This window comes from Haematobia irritans, chromosome 3, assembly GCF_050003625.1.
Source record: "Haematobia irritans isolate KBUSLIRL chromosome 3, ASM5000362v1, whole genome shotgun sequence".
Taxonomy (NCBI): domain Eukaryota; kingdom Metazoa; phylum Arthropoda; class Insecta; order Diptera; family Muscidae; genus Haematobia; species Haematobia irritans.
Window position 1 is genome coordinate 13,884,597 of NC_134399.1, and position 21,904 is coordinate 13,906,500.

At 35.8% G+C, this 21,904-nt stretch overlaps 5 protein-coding genes, 2 long non-coding RNA genes and 1 pseudogene across 7 annotated transcripts; 5 read left to right on the forward strand and 3 right to left on the reverse strand.

Annotated features, from left to right (window-relative positions):
- The first annotated feature begins 24 nt into the window (after positions 1-24).
- On the forward strand, positions 25-2,074 carry LOC142228465 (WD repeat-containing protein 46). Its single transcript, XM_075298904.1, has 3 exons — positions 25-838; positions 895-1,788; positions 1,868-2,074. The coding sequence occupies exons 1-3, from the start codon at positions 101-103 to the stop codon at positions 2,009-2,011; spliced, it is 1,776 nt and encodes a 591-aa protein (XP_075155019.1). The 5' UTR covers positions 25-100; the 3' UTR covers positions 2,012-2,074.
- On the reverse strand, positions 1,995-5,792 carry LOC142228466 (testis-expressed protein 10). Its single transcript, XM_075298905.1, has 3 exons — positions 5,638-5,792; positions 2,879-3,996; positions 1,995-2,815 (listed from the first exon to the last, which is right to left on the reverse strand). Exons 1-3 carry the CDS (start codon positions 5,730-5,732, stop codon positions 2,058-2,060), a joined length of 1,971 nt encoding a protein of 656 aa, XP_075155020.1. The 5' UTR covers positions 5,733-5,792; the 3' UTR covers positions 1,995-2,057.
- On the reverse strand, positions 4,455-5,469 carry LOC142230037 (uncharacterized). Its single transcript, XR_012720561.1, has 3 exons — positions 5,301-5,469; positions 4,872-5,235; positions 4,455-4,807 (listed from the first exon to the last, which is right to left on the reverse strand). It is a non-coding gene; the product is annotated as an uncharacterized LOC142230037 (long non-coding RNA).
- Positions 5,793-7,166: 1,374 nt separating the features above from the next.
- Positions 7,167-7,534, forward strand: LOC142232161 (uncharacterized). The gene is made up of 2 exons (XR_012721051.1): positions 7,167-7,269; positions 7,327-7,534. It is a non-coding gene; the product is annotated as an uncharacterized LOC142232161 (long non-coding RNA).
- A 1,044-nt stretch (positions 7,535-8,578) lies between these two features.
- On the forward strand, positions 8,579-10,732 carry RpL22 (Ribosomal protein L22). Its single transcript, XM_075298768.1, has 3 exons — positions 8,579-8,731; positions 8,951-9,517; positions 10,373-10,732. Exons 1-3 carry the CDS (start codon positions 8,594-8,596, stop codon positions 10,637-10,639), a joined length of 972 nt encoding a protein of 323 aa, XP_075154883.1. The 5' UTR covers positions 8,579-8,593; the 3' UTR covers positions 10,640-10,732.
- A 1,320-nt stretch (positions 10,733-12,052) lies between these two features.
- LOC142232034 (60S ribosomal export protein NMD3-like) lies at positions 12,053-13,818 on the forward strand. The gene has a single exon (XM_075302735.1). It carries the CDS (start codon positions 12,157-12,159, stop codon positions 13,726-13,728), a length of 1,572 nt encoding a protein of 523 aa, XP_075158850.1. The 5' UTR covers positions 12,053-12,156; the 3' UTR covers positions 13,729-13,818.
- Positions 13,819-14,357: 539 nt separating this feature from the next.
- pn (exopolyphosphatase prune) lies at positions 14,358-15,630 on the forward strand. The gene is made up of 2 exons (XM_075302736.1): positions 14,358-14,482; positions 14,538-15,630. The coding sequence occupies exons 1-2, from the start codon at positions 14,438-14,440 to the stop codon at positions 15,600-15,602; spliced, it is 1,110 nt and encodes a 369-aa protein (XP_075158851.1). The 5' UTR covers positions 14,358-14,437; the 3' UTR covers positions 15,603-15,630.
- A 1,163-nt stretch (positions 15,631-16,793) lies between these two features.
- Positions 16,794-18,536, reverse strand: LOC142232035 (60S ribosomal export protein NMD3 pseudogene; annotated as a pseudogene).
- Between the last annotated feature and the right edge of the window lie 3,368 nt (positions 18,537-21,904).

Consider the following 21,904-nt stretch of genomic DNA (forward strand, 5'->3'; position numbering starts at 1 on the left):
GTCATGTTTGTTTTCACTTGAACAGCTGTTGTATAGGCAAGCAAAATATTCGAGCACGTTGTGTTTTTGGAGTCAAAACCATAGAGGAATTAATTAAAACATGGCAGGAGATGACGAAAGCAACACCAGGAAGAAACAAACAAATAAACGTTATTTCCGAAATGTTGTCGAGGAAAGTGAAGTTAAAAAAATAAAATATAAGCCTAAACAAAAACAGAATTTCAAAGGAGAAATCATAAAGGTTGAGGAAAATGTTAAAAAATTTGTGAGACCTAAAAAGAGGAGCAGTCATCATCTTTATGATGATAAGAGGCCAAGTATTCCAAAACATGTGCTGGAAAAATATAACCGTGGGGAACATGTGGATGAAAGTGGAATAAAAACAAAACACTTTAAAGAGAAGCAACAGCGTAAAGAAATCTATCTGGAATATGCCAATGAACAAGCAGCACGTACAGAACTGTTGTTAACCGAACAACAAGGTTTCATAGAGGCTGATGAGGGAGAATTAACATCTGAATATAGGCAGGAAGAAATAGCGCAGAATGTTGACATCCAATCTGCAGCCAAATTGTTTAAATTGAATTTAGATTTCGGCCCCTACTGCATGAGATACTCGAAAAATGGTAGGCACTTGCTATTGGGTGGTCGAAAGGGCCATATAACATCGTTCGATTGGATTACAAAGAAGATGCACTGTGAAATGAATGTTATGGAAGAAGTGGCTGATGTCAGCTTTCTACATGTACATACCATGTTTGCTTGCGCCCAGAAAGATCACGTCTACATTTATGACAATCAAGGCACAGAATTGCATTGTTTGAAACGACTATACCAGGTAATGTGTATTAAAAACTTTATACCGATACCTATTGACGGATCAATACATTTCAGGTTAACCGCATGGAATTTTTACCTTATCATTTTCTTTTGGCGACGGGTAACAAAGACGGATATTTATCATGGTTAGATGTTTCTATCGGAGAATTGGTAGCGAACTATGGAACAAAACAGGGTGACATACGGATTATGAGACAGAATCCTGGCAATGGAGTTTTGTGTGTAGGTGGAGGTAGAGGAGTAGTTTCTATGTGGTCACCCAAAATACGGGAGCCCTTGGCTAAAATGCTTTGTCACCCAACTCCTTTGTCGGCTTTAACAGTTGACCATAAGGGACAGCATTTAGTAACTGCTGGGTTAGATCGCAAAGTCAAAGTTTGGGACATTCGAGCACTCAGTGGTCCCCTTGCCGAATATCAGCTACGTTTACCTGTCAATCAAGTTGATGTTTCACAAAAAGGAGTTTTGGCCGTATGTCAGGGGAATTATTGTGAAATTTACAACAACATTATAATGGGAGAAAATGCAAGTAGAGCGTATCTGCGCAAACATTGTGGATCCTTCGTACATGGCATGCGCTTCTGTCCTTATGAGGATATTTTAGGAGTTTCAACCGCGAACGGCTTCCAATCACTTCTCGTTCCCGGCTCAGGAGAGCCAAACTATGACGCGCTTGAAGACAATCCAATGCAAACAAAAACACAACGTCGTGAACATGAAGTTCACTCACTTTTGGAAAAAATACCTGCCGAACTTATTACACTGGATCCTAGTGAAATCGCTACAGTTGATGAACCAACTCTCCAGGAAAAGATTGATGCAAAACGTTCCATATTTTTCTTAAAACCACCACAAATACAATTAAATTCAAGGCGGAAAATGAAAGGAAAAGGTGGCAGCGCTAAGGCATCACGGAATAAACAAATTGTTAAAGACCAACAAAGAAAAGTAAGCCAAATTGGTTTCGAAATTTTTACTACGTTATTTGATTGGACGACGTTGTTTTTTCGTTTTCTTTTTTTTCTAGGAATTTGTGGCAAGTGTTCGTGAAGCTAAGAAAAAGATTATATCAGCACATAAAACAGAGGAAGATGGAAACTTCATACCTTTGGAGGCAAAGCCTAGTGTTTTAGACAGATTCAAACCCAAGCCAATTAAAAGAAAAACATAACTTTCAGTTTACTTCCAATATTGTATACCAATAAAAATACATTAACCTAAACTAAAGTTAAAATGTAGTGGCAGTAGCCTGCAATCCTTTTATCTGTTATTTTCGATTCAGCAACATTGAGAATTTTCTGCATTTCCAAATTGTCTATACTCTTTTGAGGATTTAGCCAATAAAATAAGTTCATTATATGCTTTTTACCCTCGAGGACATTATGGGCGCCCATTACCTGAATAGTTTGCAAATGTTCCACAACCTTGTACAGAACATTTTTAAGAGCGCCGATGAAAATCATATTTTGTTGTTTGCCCAATTGACTCATGGCTAACAAGCAGGATACATTCACCGAGGGTTTTAATAGTAAATTTGGTAGGTATTGCAATAACTCTGTAAACTCTTCTGGGCCATATAATTTGCACAATTCATTGTTTTGTACTATATCGCAGAGTATTATCAATACCTTGGATGAAACTCCGATTTCGCTAAATCTGTTATCAAGAAAGGCTTTAATGCAGCTGCGTAATAATTTAGTTGTGGGTTCTTTATGTAATTGCGTAAGTTTTAGGCCGCTTTCCAGAAGTAAAGCACGCAAAGCCGACACCAGCGATCGTAAATAACTAGGACTATCAAACTTACTTCCCTCTACGTTTACAATTCTAGTCATGTAAGTGAGAACAGAATTAAATCTTACAGATTCTCTATCTAGAGCTTCTGCGTAGAAGCGACACATTAGGAATCCAATAGTAATATTTTGTTGAAGACAAAACTTGGAATTTGTTGAAGGTTTCTTTTTCGATTTAATTTTATCTAGAAAAGGAGAAAATTTATCATTATATTCCTAAAACGTAAATAAATAACAGCAAAAATTACCTTCATCGGTGTCAACATGTTGGTAGGGATATGATGTTTGCAAAAAATTTGCCGCAAAGACATCAGCATACTGATCCTTGAACCACGAACTTAGGTCGTTGTTATTTACCTGTTCCTCATATATATCAATAAGTGTCCAAAGATTTTCAATTACTTCTAAGACAATCTTTAAGGTAAGGGCCGCATCAAGCGTTAGTAAGGTTTCTACACCCCCCATTGAGCCAGTCCCTTTGTGGGGTCTTACTTCCAGCCATGACTCCAATAGTAGCGGCATCAAGTGATCGACATATGATCGCAATTGTTCATATTCATCTATGGCTGTATCATCATTAGATAAGACTGAACTGCCTGCTGATCGATTAAACAAATAAGATATATCACTTCTCTGCTCTGCAGCAAACAAACGTTTTATTCCATAATATTGATGGTTTTTCGTATTGTACATTACTGTGGAATCGCTATTGTTGCTTTTTGATACGGATTGTAAGTCATCTTTTTGTTTAAGCTTGAATACGGCTAAAGTTTCAAGCATTTGTTGTAAACGCAGCAATACTTTGGAACGCCATTTTATACTGGTCTGCTTTTGACCCATATTTACTGTTAACATTCGACCAGCTTTATCGCCTTCGGCTCTAACTCGCGATATCATTTCTAGAAAATTTTGTAAAATTTTTGTGCTATGAGTTGCCACTAGGGTGGGTATGTGTTGTAGCAAAACATCTAAGAGTAGCAATGAATCCTCTTGTATATTGGGTTGAATGTGGGTCATAGCGCATCGTAAGTAGGAAGAGACTATGTGGAAAAATGGCGCCACTGACTCATGGGGAAGATAACCTAGTAGAGCACTCAATGTTTTAAATGATTCTCGTCTTGGCTCTCGTTCCTGATCCAAACAAACGGCTGATATGCCTTGTATGAGATCGCTAAGGTTTGCCAAAAGTCCTACATGATTGATTGCTATAGCATCTCTTAGATTTCTTAATGCCTCAATTCGTACACTCGAACCATGATGCTTCAGTTTAGCGACACATTCTTTAACATTTATTTGTCTTATCCCTCCGTCATATTGTGATTCTTTGAGTTGTTCCCGAATTGTAATCTTGCGTACTTTGAATTCGCCCAATAAACACAAACGTTTGAAAAATACTAAAATTCAATAATTTTTCAAACATTTTTTCAAAGGATTAGGGTAATATTCAAGTTGAGAAATTGTTGAGAAAATCGCGTTCTCAACAAAAAACAGACATTACCCTCAACAGTAAAATTCAACACAATAGCAATAATTTCTCAATTGGAATCCTCAAATTGAAATGCATCGCTACTCAATAATTTCTCAAACAGTTTTCAACGTGAGAAAAATAAAAAATTAGCATTGTTGCGAATACTTTCAAACCACAATTTGTATGAAAGTCAATCCTAGTTCTAACTGAAAGTCAATACTAAATTTCTAGGGATTTTGTAAATTTTATTATTTTTTTCGTTAACAAATATAATAATCTGAAAAATAACATTAATAATATATAAAAATAATAATATATCTTATTAAATATCTTATTAAATATTAATAAATAAAACTATGAATACAACTTAAAATATCTTAAACATTTTTACATGTATAATTCCATTTCCTCCATAATGTTGGTGTCAAATAACTATTAATTAATATGCTGGCAATTTGAAATAATTACTATCGAGGAACTTGCTGGCTTGTGTGTTAGAATAGATTCCAGCAAGAGGAAATCACAAAATATTAACCTGATGACGGGATGTAAATTGATGTAATGCACATTTTCATCCAGGAATTGTTGCACTTTGTTTTAATTGGTTGCACTTTGTAAGTTTTCTGAAAACTTTTTTTTGTTGTTTCCTTCATTGGTTTTTCATCGGCCAACATCTTCCAAGAATATACCATCCAATGATTTTAGTTTTCTGCAAAACAATCGAGTTTTGTGATTTCCATTATGTTTTCATTTCACTTTTTATTTTGACTTACGAATTTGTATTTCTTCCAACTGACCACGTACTTCGTGATTTCCTCAAGAACGTTGGTGTTATAAAATTGTTGTTATTAAAATACTGGCAATTTTCAGGAACTTGATGACCAGATAATTGGAATAAATTTCCAGCAATTTCAATTCACAAAACAGCAAATTAAACCGATGATGCGATGTAAATTAAACTATCGATGTGATGCGAATTATCATCCAGTAGTTGTTGATATGGAAAAGCATAAATACCAAGTTTTTTTGGTTGCACTTTGATTTATGGAAACTTTCTCTTCTCGATAAGCCACTACCATTGTTCATCGGCCAGCCTCTTAATGTGTCCAAGAATCAGCATCCAAATATTTTAGTCTTCTGCAAAGAGATTTGAGTTTAGTGACTTCCTTAAAGTTTTCATTTCGTGTTTTAGTTTTACTTACCAATTATTATAAGCAATTTCAATTGATTATTAAAAAATTTCCACATTTTTGTATTTCTTCCACGAACTTTGTTGTCCAAAGTAGTATTGAAAACCATGTGGTTTTTTTCGTTGCATTTCAGGGTAGTGTTTTGTCAAAGTTTTCTCCAATTATTTTCAACACATTTTCAAAGTTTTCGTCAACATTCTGCCAAATTGGTTGTAATTCGCAAACAACTTGAAGATGTATTGAAGATGAGCTTTTTCAAGTCAAGTTGAATTTATGTTGAAAATTATATTTACCCTAAAACTGAAGAGGTGTTGCATTTGAAAAACGCTCATCCTGTGTTTATTGGGCGGTTTTCGTTACATTTAAACCTTTGGGTAATTTTGCTCCCTTCAGTTTAACTTTTGCCTTTTCAGCTCGAAGTTTCTTTTTATGTGTTCCTCCCATTATTAAAAAATGTTTAAAATGAGATGCTTTATATGTAAACAAATGCACGTGTATACATCAGATGTTTATAGGCAAAGTTGCCATATCATAATGAAAGAACAACGACAAGTAAAATTAGGCAGTGTTATTTCTACACTCTGACAAGCTGAGTTGTTTTTATAACCCATTCACACTACCCAATAAACACAAGCGTTGGAGAAATGCTTATATTCAATACGCTTTCAAACATATTTTCAAACAATTACCTTAGAATTTCTTTCATGTCATTTATTCAATTTGAGAAAATCGCGTTCTCTACAAAAACAGACATTACCATCAACAGTAGAATTCAACACGTTAACAACAATTTCTCAACATATTTGCAATAACTTTTTAAACTAAATTTCATGTTAATGCTTCAAACCTATTGGAAAATTTGAGCACGCAATTTGCAAGGCCATTTGAGTTAATGTTGAAGATGGGATTCACTATCAAATTGATATGGTGTTACATCCCTGCCAACATTTTTTGAATTTGGGGACTCTTTTGAGAATCCCCACTACGTCGAAAACAATCATATACGACATCAAAAACTCGTCGGAAAAGCGCCGTCACTATTGAGAAGTTGTACCACGCCAAGTTACTACAAAAATGTTTCGCATGAGTGCAATTATTAGGTGCCTTTATAGATCAATTTAGAACGACGCCAATAAGGGACCCTCCAAACAATCAGAAAAAGTGCATTTTAAGATAGTTGTAAAAGAATCATTGTGGTCGAGTAAAACACGTTTGTTTAGATATTTATTAATTTGATTAAACAATTACAAATTCTTAAAAATATAACATTTATACCACTATCACATTACATTTAACATAATTTTTGGCATTAATGATGATGTTGAGTTACAAGTAGCGAGTTACATGTTGCTGCGTCTATCAACCAGTGTTTTTATTCCATGGAGGCACCGTGTCTGTAAAATATCTGAAAAACAATCACTTTATTCCATTTGGAAAATCACCAAATTGTTCACCAATATACCTTTCACAATTTTAAGCGTATAATCTATGTTTTCAGAACTTTATTTTCGTTTTTATTTAATTAAAATATAACAAGCTGGTTGCGCTTGGCGTTTCACAAAAAAACAAATGGCTTTTTTAACAGTAGGGATGGCAAATTACTTGCATGTACTTTTTGATGTACCTTTTCATGATGGTTGAAGTGACATTTACGAGTCTGTGGTAACGATGAGGTTGAAATGGAACTTTGAAATGCTGGCAGGGATGTGAATAATACTCATTCTTGTGTTTGTTGGGTATAGACTAGGGCTGTCACCCGGGATAAATGCCGTCTCGAAATCCCGGGATTTTCGGGATGGGATTAATCACGAATCCCGGGACTTTTACATCAAAAAGTACATGCAAGTAATTTGCCATCCCTACTGTTAAAAAAGCCATTTTTTTGTGAAACGCCAAGCGCAACCAGCTTGTTATATTTTAATTAAATAAAAACGAAAATAAAGTTCTGAAAACATAGATTATATGCTTAAAATTGTGAAAGGTATATTGGTGAACAATTTGGAAATTTTCCAAATGGAATAAAGTGATTGTTTTTCAGATATTTTACAGACACGCTGCCTCCATGGAATAAAAACACTGGTTGATAGACGCAGCAACATGTAACTCGCTACTTGTAACTCAACATCATCATTAATGCCAAAAATTATGTTAAATGTAATGTGATAGTGGTATAAATGTTATATTTTTAAGAATTTGTGAATGTTTAATCAAATTAATAAATATCTAAACAAACGTGTTTTACTCGACCACAATGATTCTTTTACAACTATCTTAAAATGCACTTTTTCTGATTGTTTGGAGGGTCCCTTATTGGCGTCGTTCTAAATTGATCTATAAAGGCACCTAATAATTGCACTCATGCGAAACATTTTTGTAGTAACTTGGCGTGGTACAACTTCTCAATAGTGACGGCGCTTTTCCGACGAGTTTTTGATGTCGTATATGATTGTTTTCGACGTAGTGGGGATTCTCAAAAGAGTCCCCAAATTCAAAAAATGTTGGCAGGGATGTTGAGAAATTGTTGCTAACGTGTTGAATTCTACTGTTGAGGGTAATGTCTGCTTTTTGTTGAGAACGCTATTTTCTCAACAATTTCTCAAATTGAATTCTAATCTAATTCTTTGAAAAAAGTTTGAAAGCGTATTGAATATAAGCATTTCTCCAATGATTGTGTTTATTGGAATATGTTAATTCGTGCGTTGGGATGGTTGATATTTGTCAGTTTGAAGCACTTTAATAAAATGTTTGCTTTCAAAGGGAAAATTGAACTCTTCAATCAAAGGACGCATTAACGCATGGTATTTAACTGCAAAGCATTTTCATTATTTTTCATTATTTTCATTAAGCTTTTTCATTATGACACAATTTTTTCCGAATAATTTCTTCTTGTATAAGGGCTGGTATGCACCTCTAGCGAAATTTTCGGTAGCAAAAATTTATTTAAGTCTACAAAAAAAAAAAAAAAAAACAGGGCTGTGTACACAAATTTTAAACCAGCTAATCGCTTTTAAAAATTGTTAATATATGTTCCAAGTATTCCTCAAATAAATTGTTTATTATTTACAGACGTTTTAAAACTTTTATGCTATTAATATGCTTTTAACAACCCTGTTATTTTCATTAGAGGTGCGTACCAGCTTACGAAATTGAACGCTACCGAAAATTTCGTTAGCATAAATAGCAATGCATTTCTTATGGGAATGAAATTTTTCGCTAGAGGTGCATACCGGCCTTATGTCTTACCATTTTTTTTCGAATAATTTCTTCTTGTATAAGTACGCAAACAAACCTATTGTTTTATTGTGATGCTACAAAGCGTTTATTTAGGTAACCCATTGCAATTTTACAACCATTGCTACCAACTACGAGTCGATCTGAAAGGTGGCAATACCGTTTTAAGTTCTTTTACTTCGTTCCTCCCGTGGTTGAACATGGCACCAACTGTGAGTTTCCGAAATATTATTGGAATTTGATTAAAAATTGTTTAAAAATTAAAAAAATAAATGCATTGAGCCACACATTGTTAAATGGTGAACCAATTTTCTTCCGGAAAAGTGCTTAAACTATGTGGATTATTTGGAAAATAACTGATTTGTGTTGCAGTTGATGTGATATCTCGTGTGTGTTTTGTATACTAATACAAAATTTCTCTATTCCTTTAGGCTAAGACCAACAAAGGTGACAAACCCGCCGCTGGCGCTAAAAAGGCCGAACCAGCAAAGGCAGCCTCAGCTCCTGCCGCTAAGGGCAAAGTTGAAAAACCAAAAGCTGAAGCAGCTAAACCTGCTGCTGCCGCTAAAAATGTGAAGAAGGCACCCGAAGCAGCCAAGGAAGTTAAGGCTGCTGCTACCAAAGCCGCTCCAGTAAAGAAAGACGCCAAGGCTGCTGCTCCCGCTAAAAAGGATGCCAAACCCGCTGCCCCTGCCAAGGAAGCCCCCAAGAAGGATGCTAAGGCTCCCGCTGCCAAACCAGCTGCCGCTGCTCCTGCCAAGAAGGCCGAGCCCGCTAAGGTTGATAAACCCGCTGCCGAGAAACCTAAGGTTGTTGCAAAACCTGCTGCAGCCAAACCCAAGAAATCCGTTACTACTGCTGCCGCCACTGCTTCCGGTAAGGTTGGCAAGAAGGCTGTCTTGCGCGGTAAGGGTCTTAAGAAGAAGAAGGTCTCGTTGCGTTATGCCATCGATTGCACCAACATTGCTGAAGACAACATTTTGGATGTGGTTGACTTCGTAAGTAGTTTGAATTTAAGGTTACGTTTTATGTGTCCTGACGTCATCTTAAATGACTTAATGGTCATAAATTGTTACACATTCCTCAATATATAGCCTTGACGGCTGCTTTGGAACTTTGCTAAACACATTGACCTTGAAGATTGGTCAACCCTCTCCCGTTCTTAACGAACATATCGTCGACATTCCAATGTCCACATTCATTCCTCACGAAGAGGGGCTCTGGATGTAGCACGACGGGGTAGCCTTTGATTGCCAGAACTGGGTCTGGCCAGGGGTGCAACCGTGTGTGAACTACGTCAAGTCGTGCTATGTGTACCGCCAAGTGGTGGGCCCTGGGTCGAGATTCACTTGCACCCGTAAGTGCTTGAGCCAAGACACATAGTGCGCCCTGCCAAAACGTATTTCCAAGTTGGGCGTTGCAGGAATCCAATTACAATAGCAAAGTATGCATTCGATCGTGTTCTACATTATGACTTATATAACCATGAAATGGTTAATGATGGATAATTCCAACACAAAAAGGTAAACTTGCAAAAAATTAACTTATAATTTATTATTTATGTATAAATTCACAACATTAACAATCAGAAATTCGTCTCTGAATATTTGTCCCTTGTAATGCCACTGTTGATTTGTTATTAGAGAGTGATAACCCTCGCTCTGATGACAGTGTACTATGTGGTAGAAAAAACTTAAACTCTTTCAATATTTGGTTTTTAAATTATTCTCCTGATTTGATAGCTTAACAATGAAAGAGACAAATTAAAAAAAAAAAACTTCAGCAGAGACGAATTTTTATTTTTGCCAAGATTTTAGTGATAATTTAAATTTTATTTATTTTCGTATTTGTAGGAAAAATACGTCAAGAGCCGCATGAAGGTCAACGACAAAGTTAACAATTTGGGTAACAATGTCACTTTTGAGCGTGTGAAAATGAAGTTGTATGTCAACTCTGATGTGCACTTTTCCAAGGCCTATTTGAAGTATTTGACCAAGAAATACTTGAAGAAGAACAGTTTGCGTGATTGGATCCGCGTTGTTGCCAATGATAAGGATTCTTATGAACTTCGCTACTTCAGAATCAACTCCAACGATGACGAAGATGAAGATGCTGAGTAAATAAAAAAGAACATTATTTAGGAAAAACAAACTTTTTTAAAGTTTAATTTTAATAAAAAGATTCAAAAATGTTTTTTGAAAACTAAAATTAAATTGTTACTTTGCAGTCGTAAATTAGATTTTATACATTTGGCTAGCATCGACATATTCTCTTAGGCTCAGTTAGGACAAGGACCTAATAATGAAATTCTACTAATCTTTGGAAAATGTTCCATCCTAATATAAGCAAAATGCTTGGTTTTCGTACTAATTTGAATATGACTCATTTTCCACGGTTTTCTTATACGAGGAAACTTTTACAGAAGTAAACATTTTCAATTGTTGCATTGAATCATTCCCCATCAAGTTATAATAAAATTAGCAAAAAAATATATAATTTTATTCTGTTTTTGCAAATTTATTTTTTATTATAACGGCTAAATTCGAATTTAATACGTGCCTCTAGGGGAAATTTCATTTGAATGCCAATAACACAGTTTATTAAAATGTAAACAATTGATAATAACTTCTCACGGAATTTTCGTACCGTGCTAACAAAAAATTTCTCTCTGAATTTGAATCATATGAATTAAATGTTTGCAGGAATCCCGTGATTTATTTCTAATGGGCTTTGTATTTTTTGGAATAAATAAATAAAAAGTCAGCTTTGCTATGTATTCCTTAAGCCCGGTATGCAGATCTTGCGAAAATTCCTGTTGCATCACAATAATACAGTTTTGCCATACAGGTATAAGGGGAGCAAAATGTAAACAATCGATAAAAACTCCTCACGAAATTTTTGATAGCAAATAAGTAGCAATGTATTTCTTATGCACTTTACAGACTATCAGTTATTCCGGACGGAATGTCGGCGTTTGTAAAGAATCTTACAGTGTGTCGGATCGATACGACTTGTCGGCGATGACTAAATAATCGGTAAATGTGTTATCGATCCCATAAACATGCAGCAGTATCGATTATTCAAAGCGCATAATGCGCTTTGCAGACTCAGTTATTCCGGACGACAGTGCTCGTGTCGAACATATCCCATATATTGTGCACATTATAAGTTAAGTCCGAAGGCATAATCGAGACTGCTGCATGTTTATGGGATCGATAACACATTTACCGATTATTTAGTCATCGCCGACAGGTCGTATCGATCCGACACACTGTAAGATTCTTTACAAACACCGACATTCCGTCCGGAATAACTGATAGCGCATTATGGGTAGCGGAAATTTCCGCTAGAGGTGCATACTGGCCTTAAATAATACATTTGCGTGCCATGTTTTTCGTACAGTAGCAAAAAATGTAAACAGTCGATAACAACATCTCTGAAATTTATTTCTGGACTTTTTTAATGATATCTCGGCAACACTGCCGCTGTCATTGTTTGCCATATGTGAATGGTACGGCGTAAATAGATGCTATCGATACTATCGGATATCGATAGGCACGTGTACCAACCATATGTTTTTTTCTTATAAATTTTTTACATTAAAATAGTGGAAGTCCATAGACGTTTCGATTTAAATATGGAGTACGTCGATTTCTCATCAGGAGCCGTTGCAGGGACAACAGCTTCCAATCCTCAGACATCGATGGTATTGTGTTGTGAATGTGGTGTTGCAATCCAACCGAATCCTTCCAATATGTGCGTCACTTGCCTACGCAACCATGTGGATATAACCGAAGGCATACCAAAACAAGCTGTGTTACATTTTTGCCGTAATTGCGAACGATATTTGCAGCCACCAGGAGAATGGGTACAAGCAGCTTTGGAATCCAGGGAATTGTTGGCTTTGTGCCTAAAAAAGTTGAAAGGATTAAAAGATGTGAAACTTGTTGATGCTGGCTTTGTGTGGACAGAGGCACATTCCAAACGTATTAAATTAAAGTTAACAGTTCACGGAGAGGTTTCCGGTGGGACTGTATTGCAACAAGTCTTCATTGTTGAATTTACAGTTCAAAATCAGATGTGTGATGATTGTCATAGGACCGAGGCGAAAGATTTTTGGAGATGCATAGTGCAGGTACGCCAACGAGCAGAAAATAAAAAGACATTTTATTACTTGGAACAATTGATTTTGAAGCACAAAGCACACGAAAATACTTTGGGAATTAAACCCATGCATGGAGGTTTAGATTTCTATTACGCTAGTGAGAATCATGCCCGGAAAATGGTAGACTTTTTGCAAACGATGGTACCAGTTAAAGTCACTTCATCGAAACGTCTTATTTCCCATGACATTCACAGCAACAGCTATAATTACAAATATACATGGTCAGTAGAAATAGCACCATTGTCCAAGGACAGTGCAGTGTGTTTGCCTAAGAAATTGCGACAACAATTGGGTAATTTATCTCCCATAAGTCTTGTACACAAAGTTACTAGTGGAATTCACTTAATAGATCCATTGACAGCGCAAATAGCAGAATTGTCTGGGCAAATATTTTACCGTTCCCCTTTTGAAGCCATATGCAATCCGAAACAACTTGTGGAATACGTGGTAATGGATGTGGAAATTATCATGGATAAAGATCGCAAATATTATCCTGGACAAGGTCAACTGTCATTTCGCCATGTACTTTGTGATATATGGGTTGTCCGTGCCTCTGAATTGGGCATCAATGATAATCCCATACATACACGTAGTCATTTGGGACATATTTTAAAAGTTGGTGATTCGGTTTTGGGTTACAACTTGGGCGAAGCAAATATAAATAATGCTGAATACGACAAACTCAATACGGAACAAATTCCCGATGTTGTCTTGGTAAGAAAGTGCTATACAGATCGCAATACCCGTAGTAATCAAAGATTATGGAAACTACGCCACTTGGCAGACGAAGCCACGGATGAAAGAAGCAAACATGATTACCATGAATTTTTGGAAGATTTGGAAGAAGATCCAGAATACCGAAAACAAGTTAATATCTATCGCGATACGAAGAAACAAATGCCCGTTGATGGAGGTGATACTCTGGGCTTCAATGATAATGTACCGCGTATTACATTAGCTGAAATGTTAGAAGATCTCACATTGGAATGTGCCGACGATGAAATGGGAGATAATGAAGAAACTTTATCTGATGCCCAAACGTAGGGTAGTATCAAGAATTATGGTTGTATGCCCGGTATGCACCTCTAAAATTATGTTACCCCTATGAAACAGTGGTGGAAATTCAGAGCCGTCGTCGATTATGTACGTTTTACTCCCATAAGAATACATGGCAAATGTATATTATTGGCAATGCAAATCAAATTTCTGAAATAGTTGGATACCGGAATTTTTATTTTACATATTTACATTGTATATAAGAATTTTAACTTGAAATAAATATATTATTAAACATATTTCGAATTTTTTCCTTCACTGCTAGAGAAAAGCCCGTGAAAAAAAAAAACAATATTAACTAGGTACATTTTGCTTAAAAGATATATTGGTGAACTGTATTATCGACAAACTGTATTCCACTGTCCAAATTATTGGCTTGGCAAAGAGTAGCCGTATATCTATTGTTAATTTACACTTGCAGTTTTGAAACACGAACTTTGTATCAGTCCTACACTGGTAAAACAAAATCCCTATCCCCATAATAATGTCTTTAAAAAATAAACGTTTCCATCACTCCTATATTTTTCGGTAATAAAATTACCAATACATTTCTTATGGGAAGCCATTATTTATAGGAAAAGATATGATTCATAACGGACTTTATGGGTGACAAATTTTTCACAGAGCTGTATACGGGTATTTTGAAAGGTTGTCATATATAGATGCATGTGTCAGCTGTTTAATTGCTTGCAAAACAATGTTGAAATTTTTGAAACATTCTCGGAAATATCTAAACGCAAAGGTAGGAACACATTGTGCGGCCGATTTAAAACACTTAACAAAATTTTCCTCTACAGGAGCCAACATGTATAGTTCTAGGCAATGAGTCGTGTGACTTGGACTCTGCTGTTTCCTCCATTAGTTTGGCTTATTTCAATCACAAGAATAGATCGGAGCATAAGACAGATGTGGAATGTAATTTTTTGCCTATATTGAATATACCAAAGAGGGATTTTTCTCTTAAAACAGAAGTTAGATACTTCTTAAACAAATATTCAATAACCGAAGAGATGTTGACATTTAGAGATGAGCTAACAGAGGAATTTCTACAATCGAGCCAATTAGTTCTGGTCGATCATCATGTCAGCCCTTGGTTGAATAATTCAATTGCCATATATGATCATCGTCCCAGAGATAGTTCAGCACTAATACCAGAACAATGTGAAGTACATATGGATTTGGTGGGCTCATGTGCCACACTTATTGCCGACTTGTATATCACAAAAGAGATTCTGGGAGAAGATGAACATGATGTGTTGAATTTACTACGTGGTACCATTGTACTAGACACGGTGAATTTCTCTCAAGAGGCTGCAAGGGCCACAACAAGAGACCATGAAGCGTGTGCCCATTTGGAAAATGCACTTGGTATAACGAATGCAGCGGGCCGAGAAGAATTATTCAATGAATTGGTCAAAGCGAGGAGCGATGTTAATTCCCTTACCGCTGCTCAGCTTTTACGAAAAGATAATAAAATATTAACATCAACCAAACTAGAAGACATGAAACTAGCTATACCTGGATTTCCTATACCGGTTCAAGAATTTATTTCCAAAGATAATGCTGAAAGGGATATTAGAGAATTTGCCACGGAAAACAACTGCAGCGTTATTCTCCTTATGGGAATGTTTGTAAAATTAGATGACAACAGTGTTCATCGGGATATAGGTCTCATTAACATCAGCAATGATCGCATATGCAATATTGTTAAACAAAAACTTGAATCTTTGACAGAGCCCAACTTGAATCTGAATTTATACAATGATTGTAAATTTATGAATGGTTCTTTCTACATGCAAGGTAACATAAAAGCAACCAGAAAACATATACTTCCGCATGTAAAAAACGTTTTAGAAAATTAAAAAAAAAAAAAATCAATAGCAAAACTCATTTCCTCAATGGGATATTATTTGTGTTAAGATTTTTAGGCCGGAATTATGTTTGGTTTTCGCTTTAAAATATTCGAGGTAACTTTATTAAAATAACTTGATAATTTTACTCAATAGATGGGTAGGGTCATGTGGATTTTTTTTCCAAATTTGACAGGATTTTTTTTTTTAAATTTTTAATTAAAACAAAAAAAAAAACAAAAATATTACAATTACATATGATTGGACAAGAAGAGACCCCTTGTATCGGCCTCAGTATGTAGGACCGACTGCTTTGAGGTTCGTTCATTCGTTGTCAGTGCTGTTCATACCCTACGGGAAATTGGTGCAAATTATTACTGACGGACATTTCACAGGACTGGTATCGGTGCTCCCGTTTGTCGTAATTTTTAAATAGTCATAATTTATTGATTTCCATACTCGCTTGAAATTAAAATCTTATTGGATATACACATTTAGTGAAATACGATTATCAGAATAATCTATTGTTCAACATAGTTCGAAAGTTTTTCACTTCTGATGCGATTCGTGCCAAAAAGGAAACAGATACCCAATAGTTTGTCCGAGACTGGTTCATGAGTACCTCTCCATTGTGCCAGGACGTGTCCTTTGGAATGAGTCCAAAACGTGTAAATATATCCCGTCAATCACAAATCCATGTTAAAGTGACCAGTCCCTTCCATACGTTTTGACCAGAACTGGGACTGGTCCATACACACCAGGGTATTGTTCCAAATCGATTTTTCTTCTTTTTTTGATATAAAATATAACGGTTTAAAGTCCTAAAAATGTGTATACTTTTTGGGAAATGTGTTACTTCAAATGTGAAATCCCAAATGTTTATTTTAAAATGATTAACATTTTTTTTTTAAATTGTGATAATTTTTTGAACAGTGTTTATACATATGGGTTTTGGGTGATATTCCTTTAGCTAATTGTTTTATTTTATGTATAATATTGCCCCAATTTTTTTCCTCATCTTCATTGCACTTAATTTTGTTTTATTCTCATTTTGATAAATTCAGTGGAATTTGTAATATTTAGGTTTTATTTCGACAGATATACATTTACTATGGGAAAGGACTGCATCAAGATGTGTACTAGATTAAAAATAGAGAATCGGTCACAATGCTGTACTGAAACGTAAAAAGAATTGATTACAAATTTTAGATTTTTACTTTATAAAAACATTTTTTTATTATTTGTTTTGGCCTCTTTTAAAATTTTAGCCTATGAATTAAAATTAAAATTGAGGTATTGAAGTATTGCACTAAAATTTTCGTCGTCCGAAAATCAACTTCCTTCTTTCGCCTTTTTCATTGCTTTTTTAAAACCAACAACTTCATCTAATATATCTGCGATTTCATCAATGGATTTAGAAACGCCATTTGACAGTTTGCTCTGATCGGTGTATATATTGATATTCTTGCGAAACTCAGGATCATCGTCCAAATCTTCGATAAAATCAAGTTTATCCTTTACCAGTTGTTCATCAACGTCACCACCATACGACAAATGCTTTAATTTCCAGAGACGTTTCTTGCTATTGGCTTGACGATCGCGGCATTTCCGAACCAATATTATATCGGGAATCTGGTCTGTTTTTAGTTTTTCAAATTCGGACGCATTAATATTAGCCTCATTCATACTGTAACATAAAACGTAATCACCCACTGCTAAAACATGTCCCAAATGAGATCGTGTATGTATTGTATTATCATTGGATCCAAGCTGTGAGGCACGAACTAACCAAACATCACAGAGTAAATATCGATTGCTATGTTTTGCCGATTCATTTTTACGTCCTGGCGATTCCAACGGCTCAATATCCATAACTATATATTCGACTAATTGTCTTGGATTACAGATGGCCTCAAATGGTGAACGAAAATAATTTAGTCCGCTTAGCTCCGATATTTGACCCGTTGAGGGATCAATTAAATTCATATTGTGCGTTACTTTGTGCACTAAGCACAAAGGTGGTATATTTCCAAGTTGATGCCTCATTTTAGGTGAAAGGCAAACCAAACTATCCTTTGAGAGGGGAGCAATTTCCACTGACCACGTGTACTTATAGTGATGTATATTACTATTTTTGTCGTGTGATATTAAGCGTCTGGATGAGGTTACTTTTACAGGTACCATACTTTCAAGAAAATTTACCAATTTACGGGCGTGATTTTCGGACGCAAAATAGAAATCCAATCCGCCATGCATAGGCTTTATACCCAAAGTGTTTTCATGCGCTTTGTGTTTTAGTATTAATTGTTCCAAATATAAGTATGTTTTCTTATTTTCGGCATGTTGCCTGACCTGAACCACACATCGCCAATAATCTTTTGCCTCAACTCGATGGCACTCGTTACACATTTGATTGTTTATAGTGTATTCAACTATGGCCCCTTGACGAATTGATGAATGATCCACTTCGTTACCTTCCAATACAAGTTTTACCTTTACCCGCTTTGAATGCTTTTCGGTCCACACAAAACAGGCATCTATTAAAGTCAAATTTTTTAGTCCTTTTATCTTCTTTAAGCATAGTCCAAGTAGTTCTCGGGACTCCCATCTCGCATTAATCCATTCTCCAGGCGGCTGCAAATATCTTTCGCAATTCCTGCAATACTGAAGTTCCAACTCTTTACATATTCCAGAAGTAATGTCTATAGTATCACGTAAGCAATTCATACACATATTATGGGAGTTCGATTCTATCGAACTCCCGCATTCACAGCATAAAATTGTATTCTTCCGAGTAACTAAAACTTCATCGTTTTCATTATATTTACTACGGGATGCTTTGGCATTAAAGTCAACGTATTCCATTTCCAATTTATATTCTATGCAGCCCCTCCACAAAATAAATAAACGAATACAAAACGTAATTTCACAAATATCTGAAAAAAAGCTCCCCACCTTTCATCCATAGACCCCCAGAATTTTAGTTTGCCTGCACGCCGCGTAGATGGCACTTTTTCTTCTGCAAAAGAATGATTATACCCTTCACCACTACTGTGGTACAGGGTATAATAAGTTTGTGCATTTGTATGTAACGCCAAGAAGGAAAAGTCTGAGACCCATCGTTTAGTATACCGATCGTCTTAGAATTAAATTCTGAGTCTGTCTGTCTGTTGATGTATTTTTGTGTGCAAAGTCAGCTCGCAGTTTTAGTCCGATTGTCCTAAAAGTTGTAAAAATGACTCTAATTTTCCTAAACTTCTAATACATATATATAGAGCGATAAATCATAAATAAACTTTTGCGAAGTTTCATTAAAATTGCTTCAGATTTAAATGTTTCCCATATTTTTTTTACTAACATTGTGTTCCACCCTAGTGCATTAGCCGACTTAAATTTTGAGTCTAAAGATTTTGTAGAAGTCTATCTTATTCTTCCAGATCGAGTGATATTTAAATGTATGTATTTGGGACAAACCTTTATATATAGCCCCCAACACATTTGACGGATGTGATGTGGTATCGAAAATTTAGATCTACAAAGTGGTGCAGGGTATAATATAGTCGACCCCGCCCGACTTTAGACTTTCCTTACTTGTTTTTAATCTGTCTTTAATTTGTTATTTATAAAATTTAATTTAGTTTGTTATTTTATAAAACGATATAATTCTAGGCCTATTTTTAACCCAAATAGAACAATATCATAGACCAAGGAAGGTATAGACAACGAAATAAAATTCTATACATCCACACCTTTTTTGTAATGCAAATTGACTGATTTGAACGGTAATTCTCGTTTTCCAAAAAGAAATTGAGTCACTTGACTGCGCAATTGAGTGGAATGACTGCGCACTGCAAATGAACAAAACCATGGTGAATTATCAAGGTATGTCTCTATATTTTCTTGGTCTATGTCCAAAAAGAAATTGAGGTTCTGCAAACAAAACCATTGTGAATTGACTTGGAAATGGGCTAATCGCCAATCCTAATACGTTGCCGTTACGAAGCGTTGCAAAAATTCAACAATCACCCCGCGCACCACCTCTCAACACCCCCCTACGACGATCACACGGCCTCAGGTCGTATACCCCGCGCACCACCTCTCAACAACACCCTCCCTACGACGATCACACGGCCTTTTGACTACTCGTTACTATTCGTTACTTTTGAATTGAGTACTCGTTACAACTCGTTACTTAAAAAAAAAAATTAAAAAAGACATTGTGGGCAATTTTTTTTCTTCTTTTTAAAATTAAAAAACGGTATAGAAAAGCAGATTACAACTTCGTATTCAATATTCGGTATTTTTTCGTCAGGGTATATCTAGATGGCATTGTGTATTAGTGATGCTTGCAATTTTCAAACTTTTTAAATCCACCATTATCCACCATTGACAGTGGATACAAATATTTAGCGATCATTTTTATCGTGAGACCCAATGTTGAAATCTTCCATGGGTTTTTGAATAAGCTTGGGCCCTTCTCTGAAAACAATTGGATTGAACCAGCTGAAATCAACGACATTATTATTCATACTATTTGCATGAGACGTGATCCATGTGATTCTTTAAATTAAAGCTCCCACCTACACCCAATCCAATTTTTTTTTTTTCAAATGCAAACGTTTTTAAGAAATCAGATAAATTTTTCACTTTCTTCAAATATGAAGCCATATATCCTTTTCGTGTCATTTTAACTGATAAAACGATTTTCGAAAACTTCAATTAATACTTTCCAAGAAGTCAAGAATTTTACTTCCAAACCGCCAACTTACTTACCGTTAGAAGAAAAAAACTGGCATTGAAGATATTGAGTACTCATTTTCTCGTAACGAGTACTCAAAAAATTAGTCAGTAACGAGTACTTGTAATCAAATACTCGTTACTTTCCCAACACTAATTCGATGAAAATTCGGCTGAAAAATCTGAAAAATTAAACTGTAAACGAACAAGTAATATGAGCAGTATTGATAGGATAGTGCATGAATTCATTTACGGTGTAGCTAAACGATAGTTGTGGTATTCTGATTCTGTGCTGTGTTAAAATTACATTTTATGAAATCAAGAAAAGTATGACCACAATATGTATGTGAATTTTTAGTGGTAGTAAAATATATCCATAAATGAAAATCTCTGGAAGATATTCTAATTGAAATGAGCAAGTAGCGTCGTAATAATTAGCATTGTGATATTCTAAATGCAAGTGGAACCAGGGACCTCAAACATTTTTTAATGTTTGAGTTTATGACCGAGTTTAAGCGGTCGCTTTGGCAACACGTTTTTTCTTGGTTTTTGAAATTTTAACAACTTTTCTCGTTCTTGGGGTTTTTTCGCAAGATTTTACCAGCTCACACTGAAATCTTGTTTTTTTTTGGGCTCTGAATAATATCTTCACGGAGATTTCTTGTATTTCGCGGTAGAATTAAATTTTTATTTTCGCGCGGTTCTCGCGAAATTTTTTTTTGTTTCTACATCGCGGCTTACCTTTCTGTGTATCTAATTTCGCTGCGCATATTACTATGGATCCACCCCCTCCTAGGGTGGGTCCACCTAATCCGTCTGAGGATCATGGTACGAGAGGGAAGAGGAAGGCTGATGATGATAAAGTGGTTCCCCGCAAGGGTACCATAAGGATTAGATCCAAGGAACGAAAGATCGGACACGCTTCTGGGAGTGAAGGTGGAGAAAGTGTAATCCCAATGGTTACGGAAGGCACTCGAAATTCACAACTTGTAGGCAGCCCCAAGTCGGGTGCTACGCCTAAAGTGACATCTAATGCATACCAAAACAGATATTTTTATGATAGCGATCACGCCGGACCATATATGGTTTATGTCGATGCCATTGGAGAAGAAAACCAGCGTAAACCACTGAATATTTTGAATTTGGGCAGACAGGTGAAACGTCTGGCGATACCAAATGTCATCAGCATTTCCAAAATAGGCTACGGAAGGGCCAAGATAGTTTTCAAAGATGCGGACACTGCCAACAAGGCAGTTTGTGACGAAAGGCTTATCGGCCAGGGCTTTCAGGCAAAGATTTTCGCGCATTTTGTGTCGACTATGGGTGTCATTTTCCCTGTTGACCCTAAGGACTCCGTTGAGGACCTCATGGCCAACTATGAGTCCAGTATACCAGTTCTGAACATGTTTCGGGTAACTCGCAAAGATGCATCGAGTGGTGAGGTGGTGCCAACTTGGCGAGTCAAGATATTATAAAAGGGTCCTCAGATTGACGAGGACATTGTGTTTTATGAACATATTCATTTTAAGGTCAACCAACATGTCTCGTTCTCGCAGTGCTATAGATGCTTTAGATTT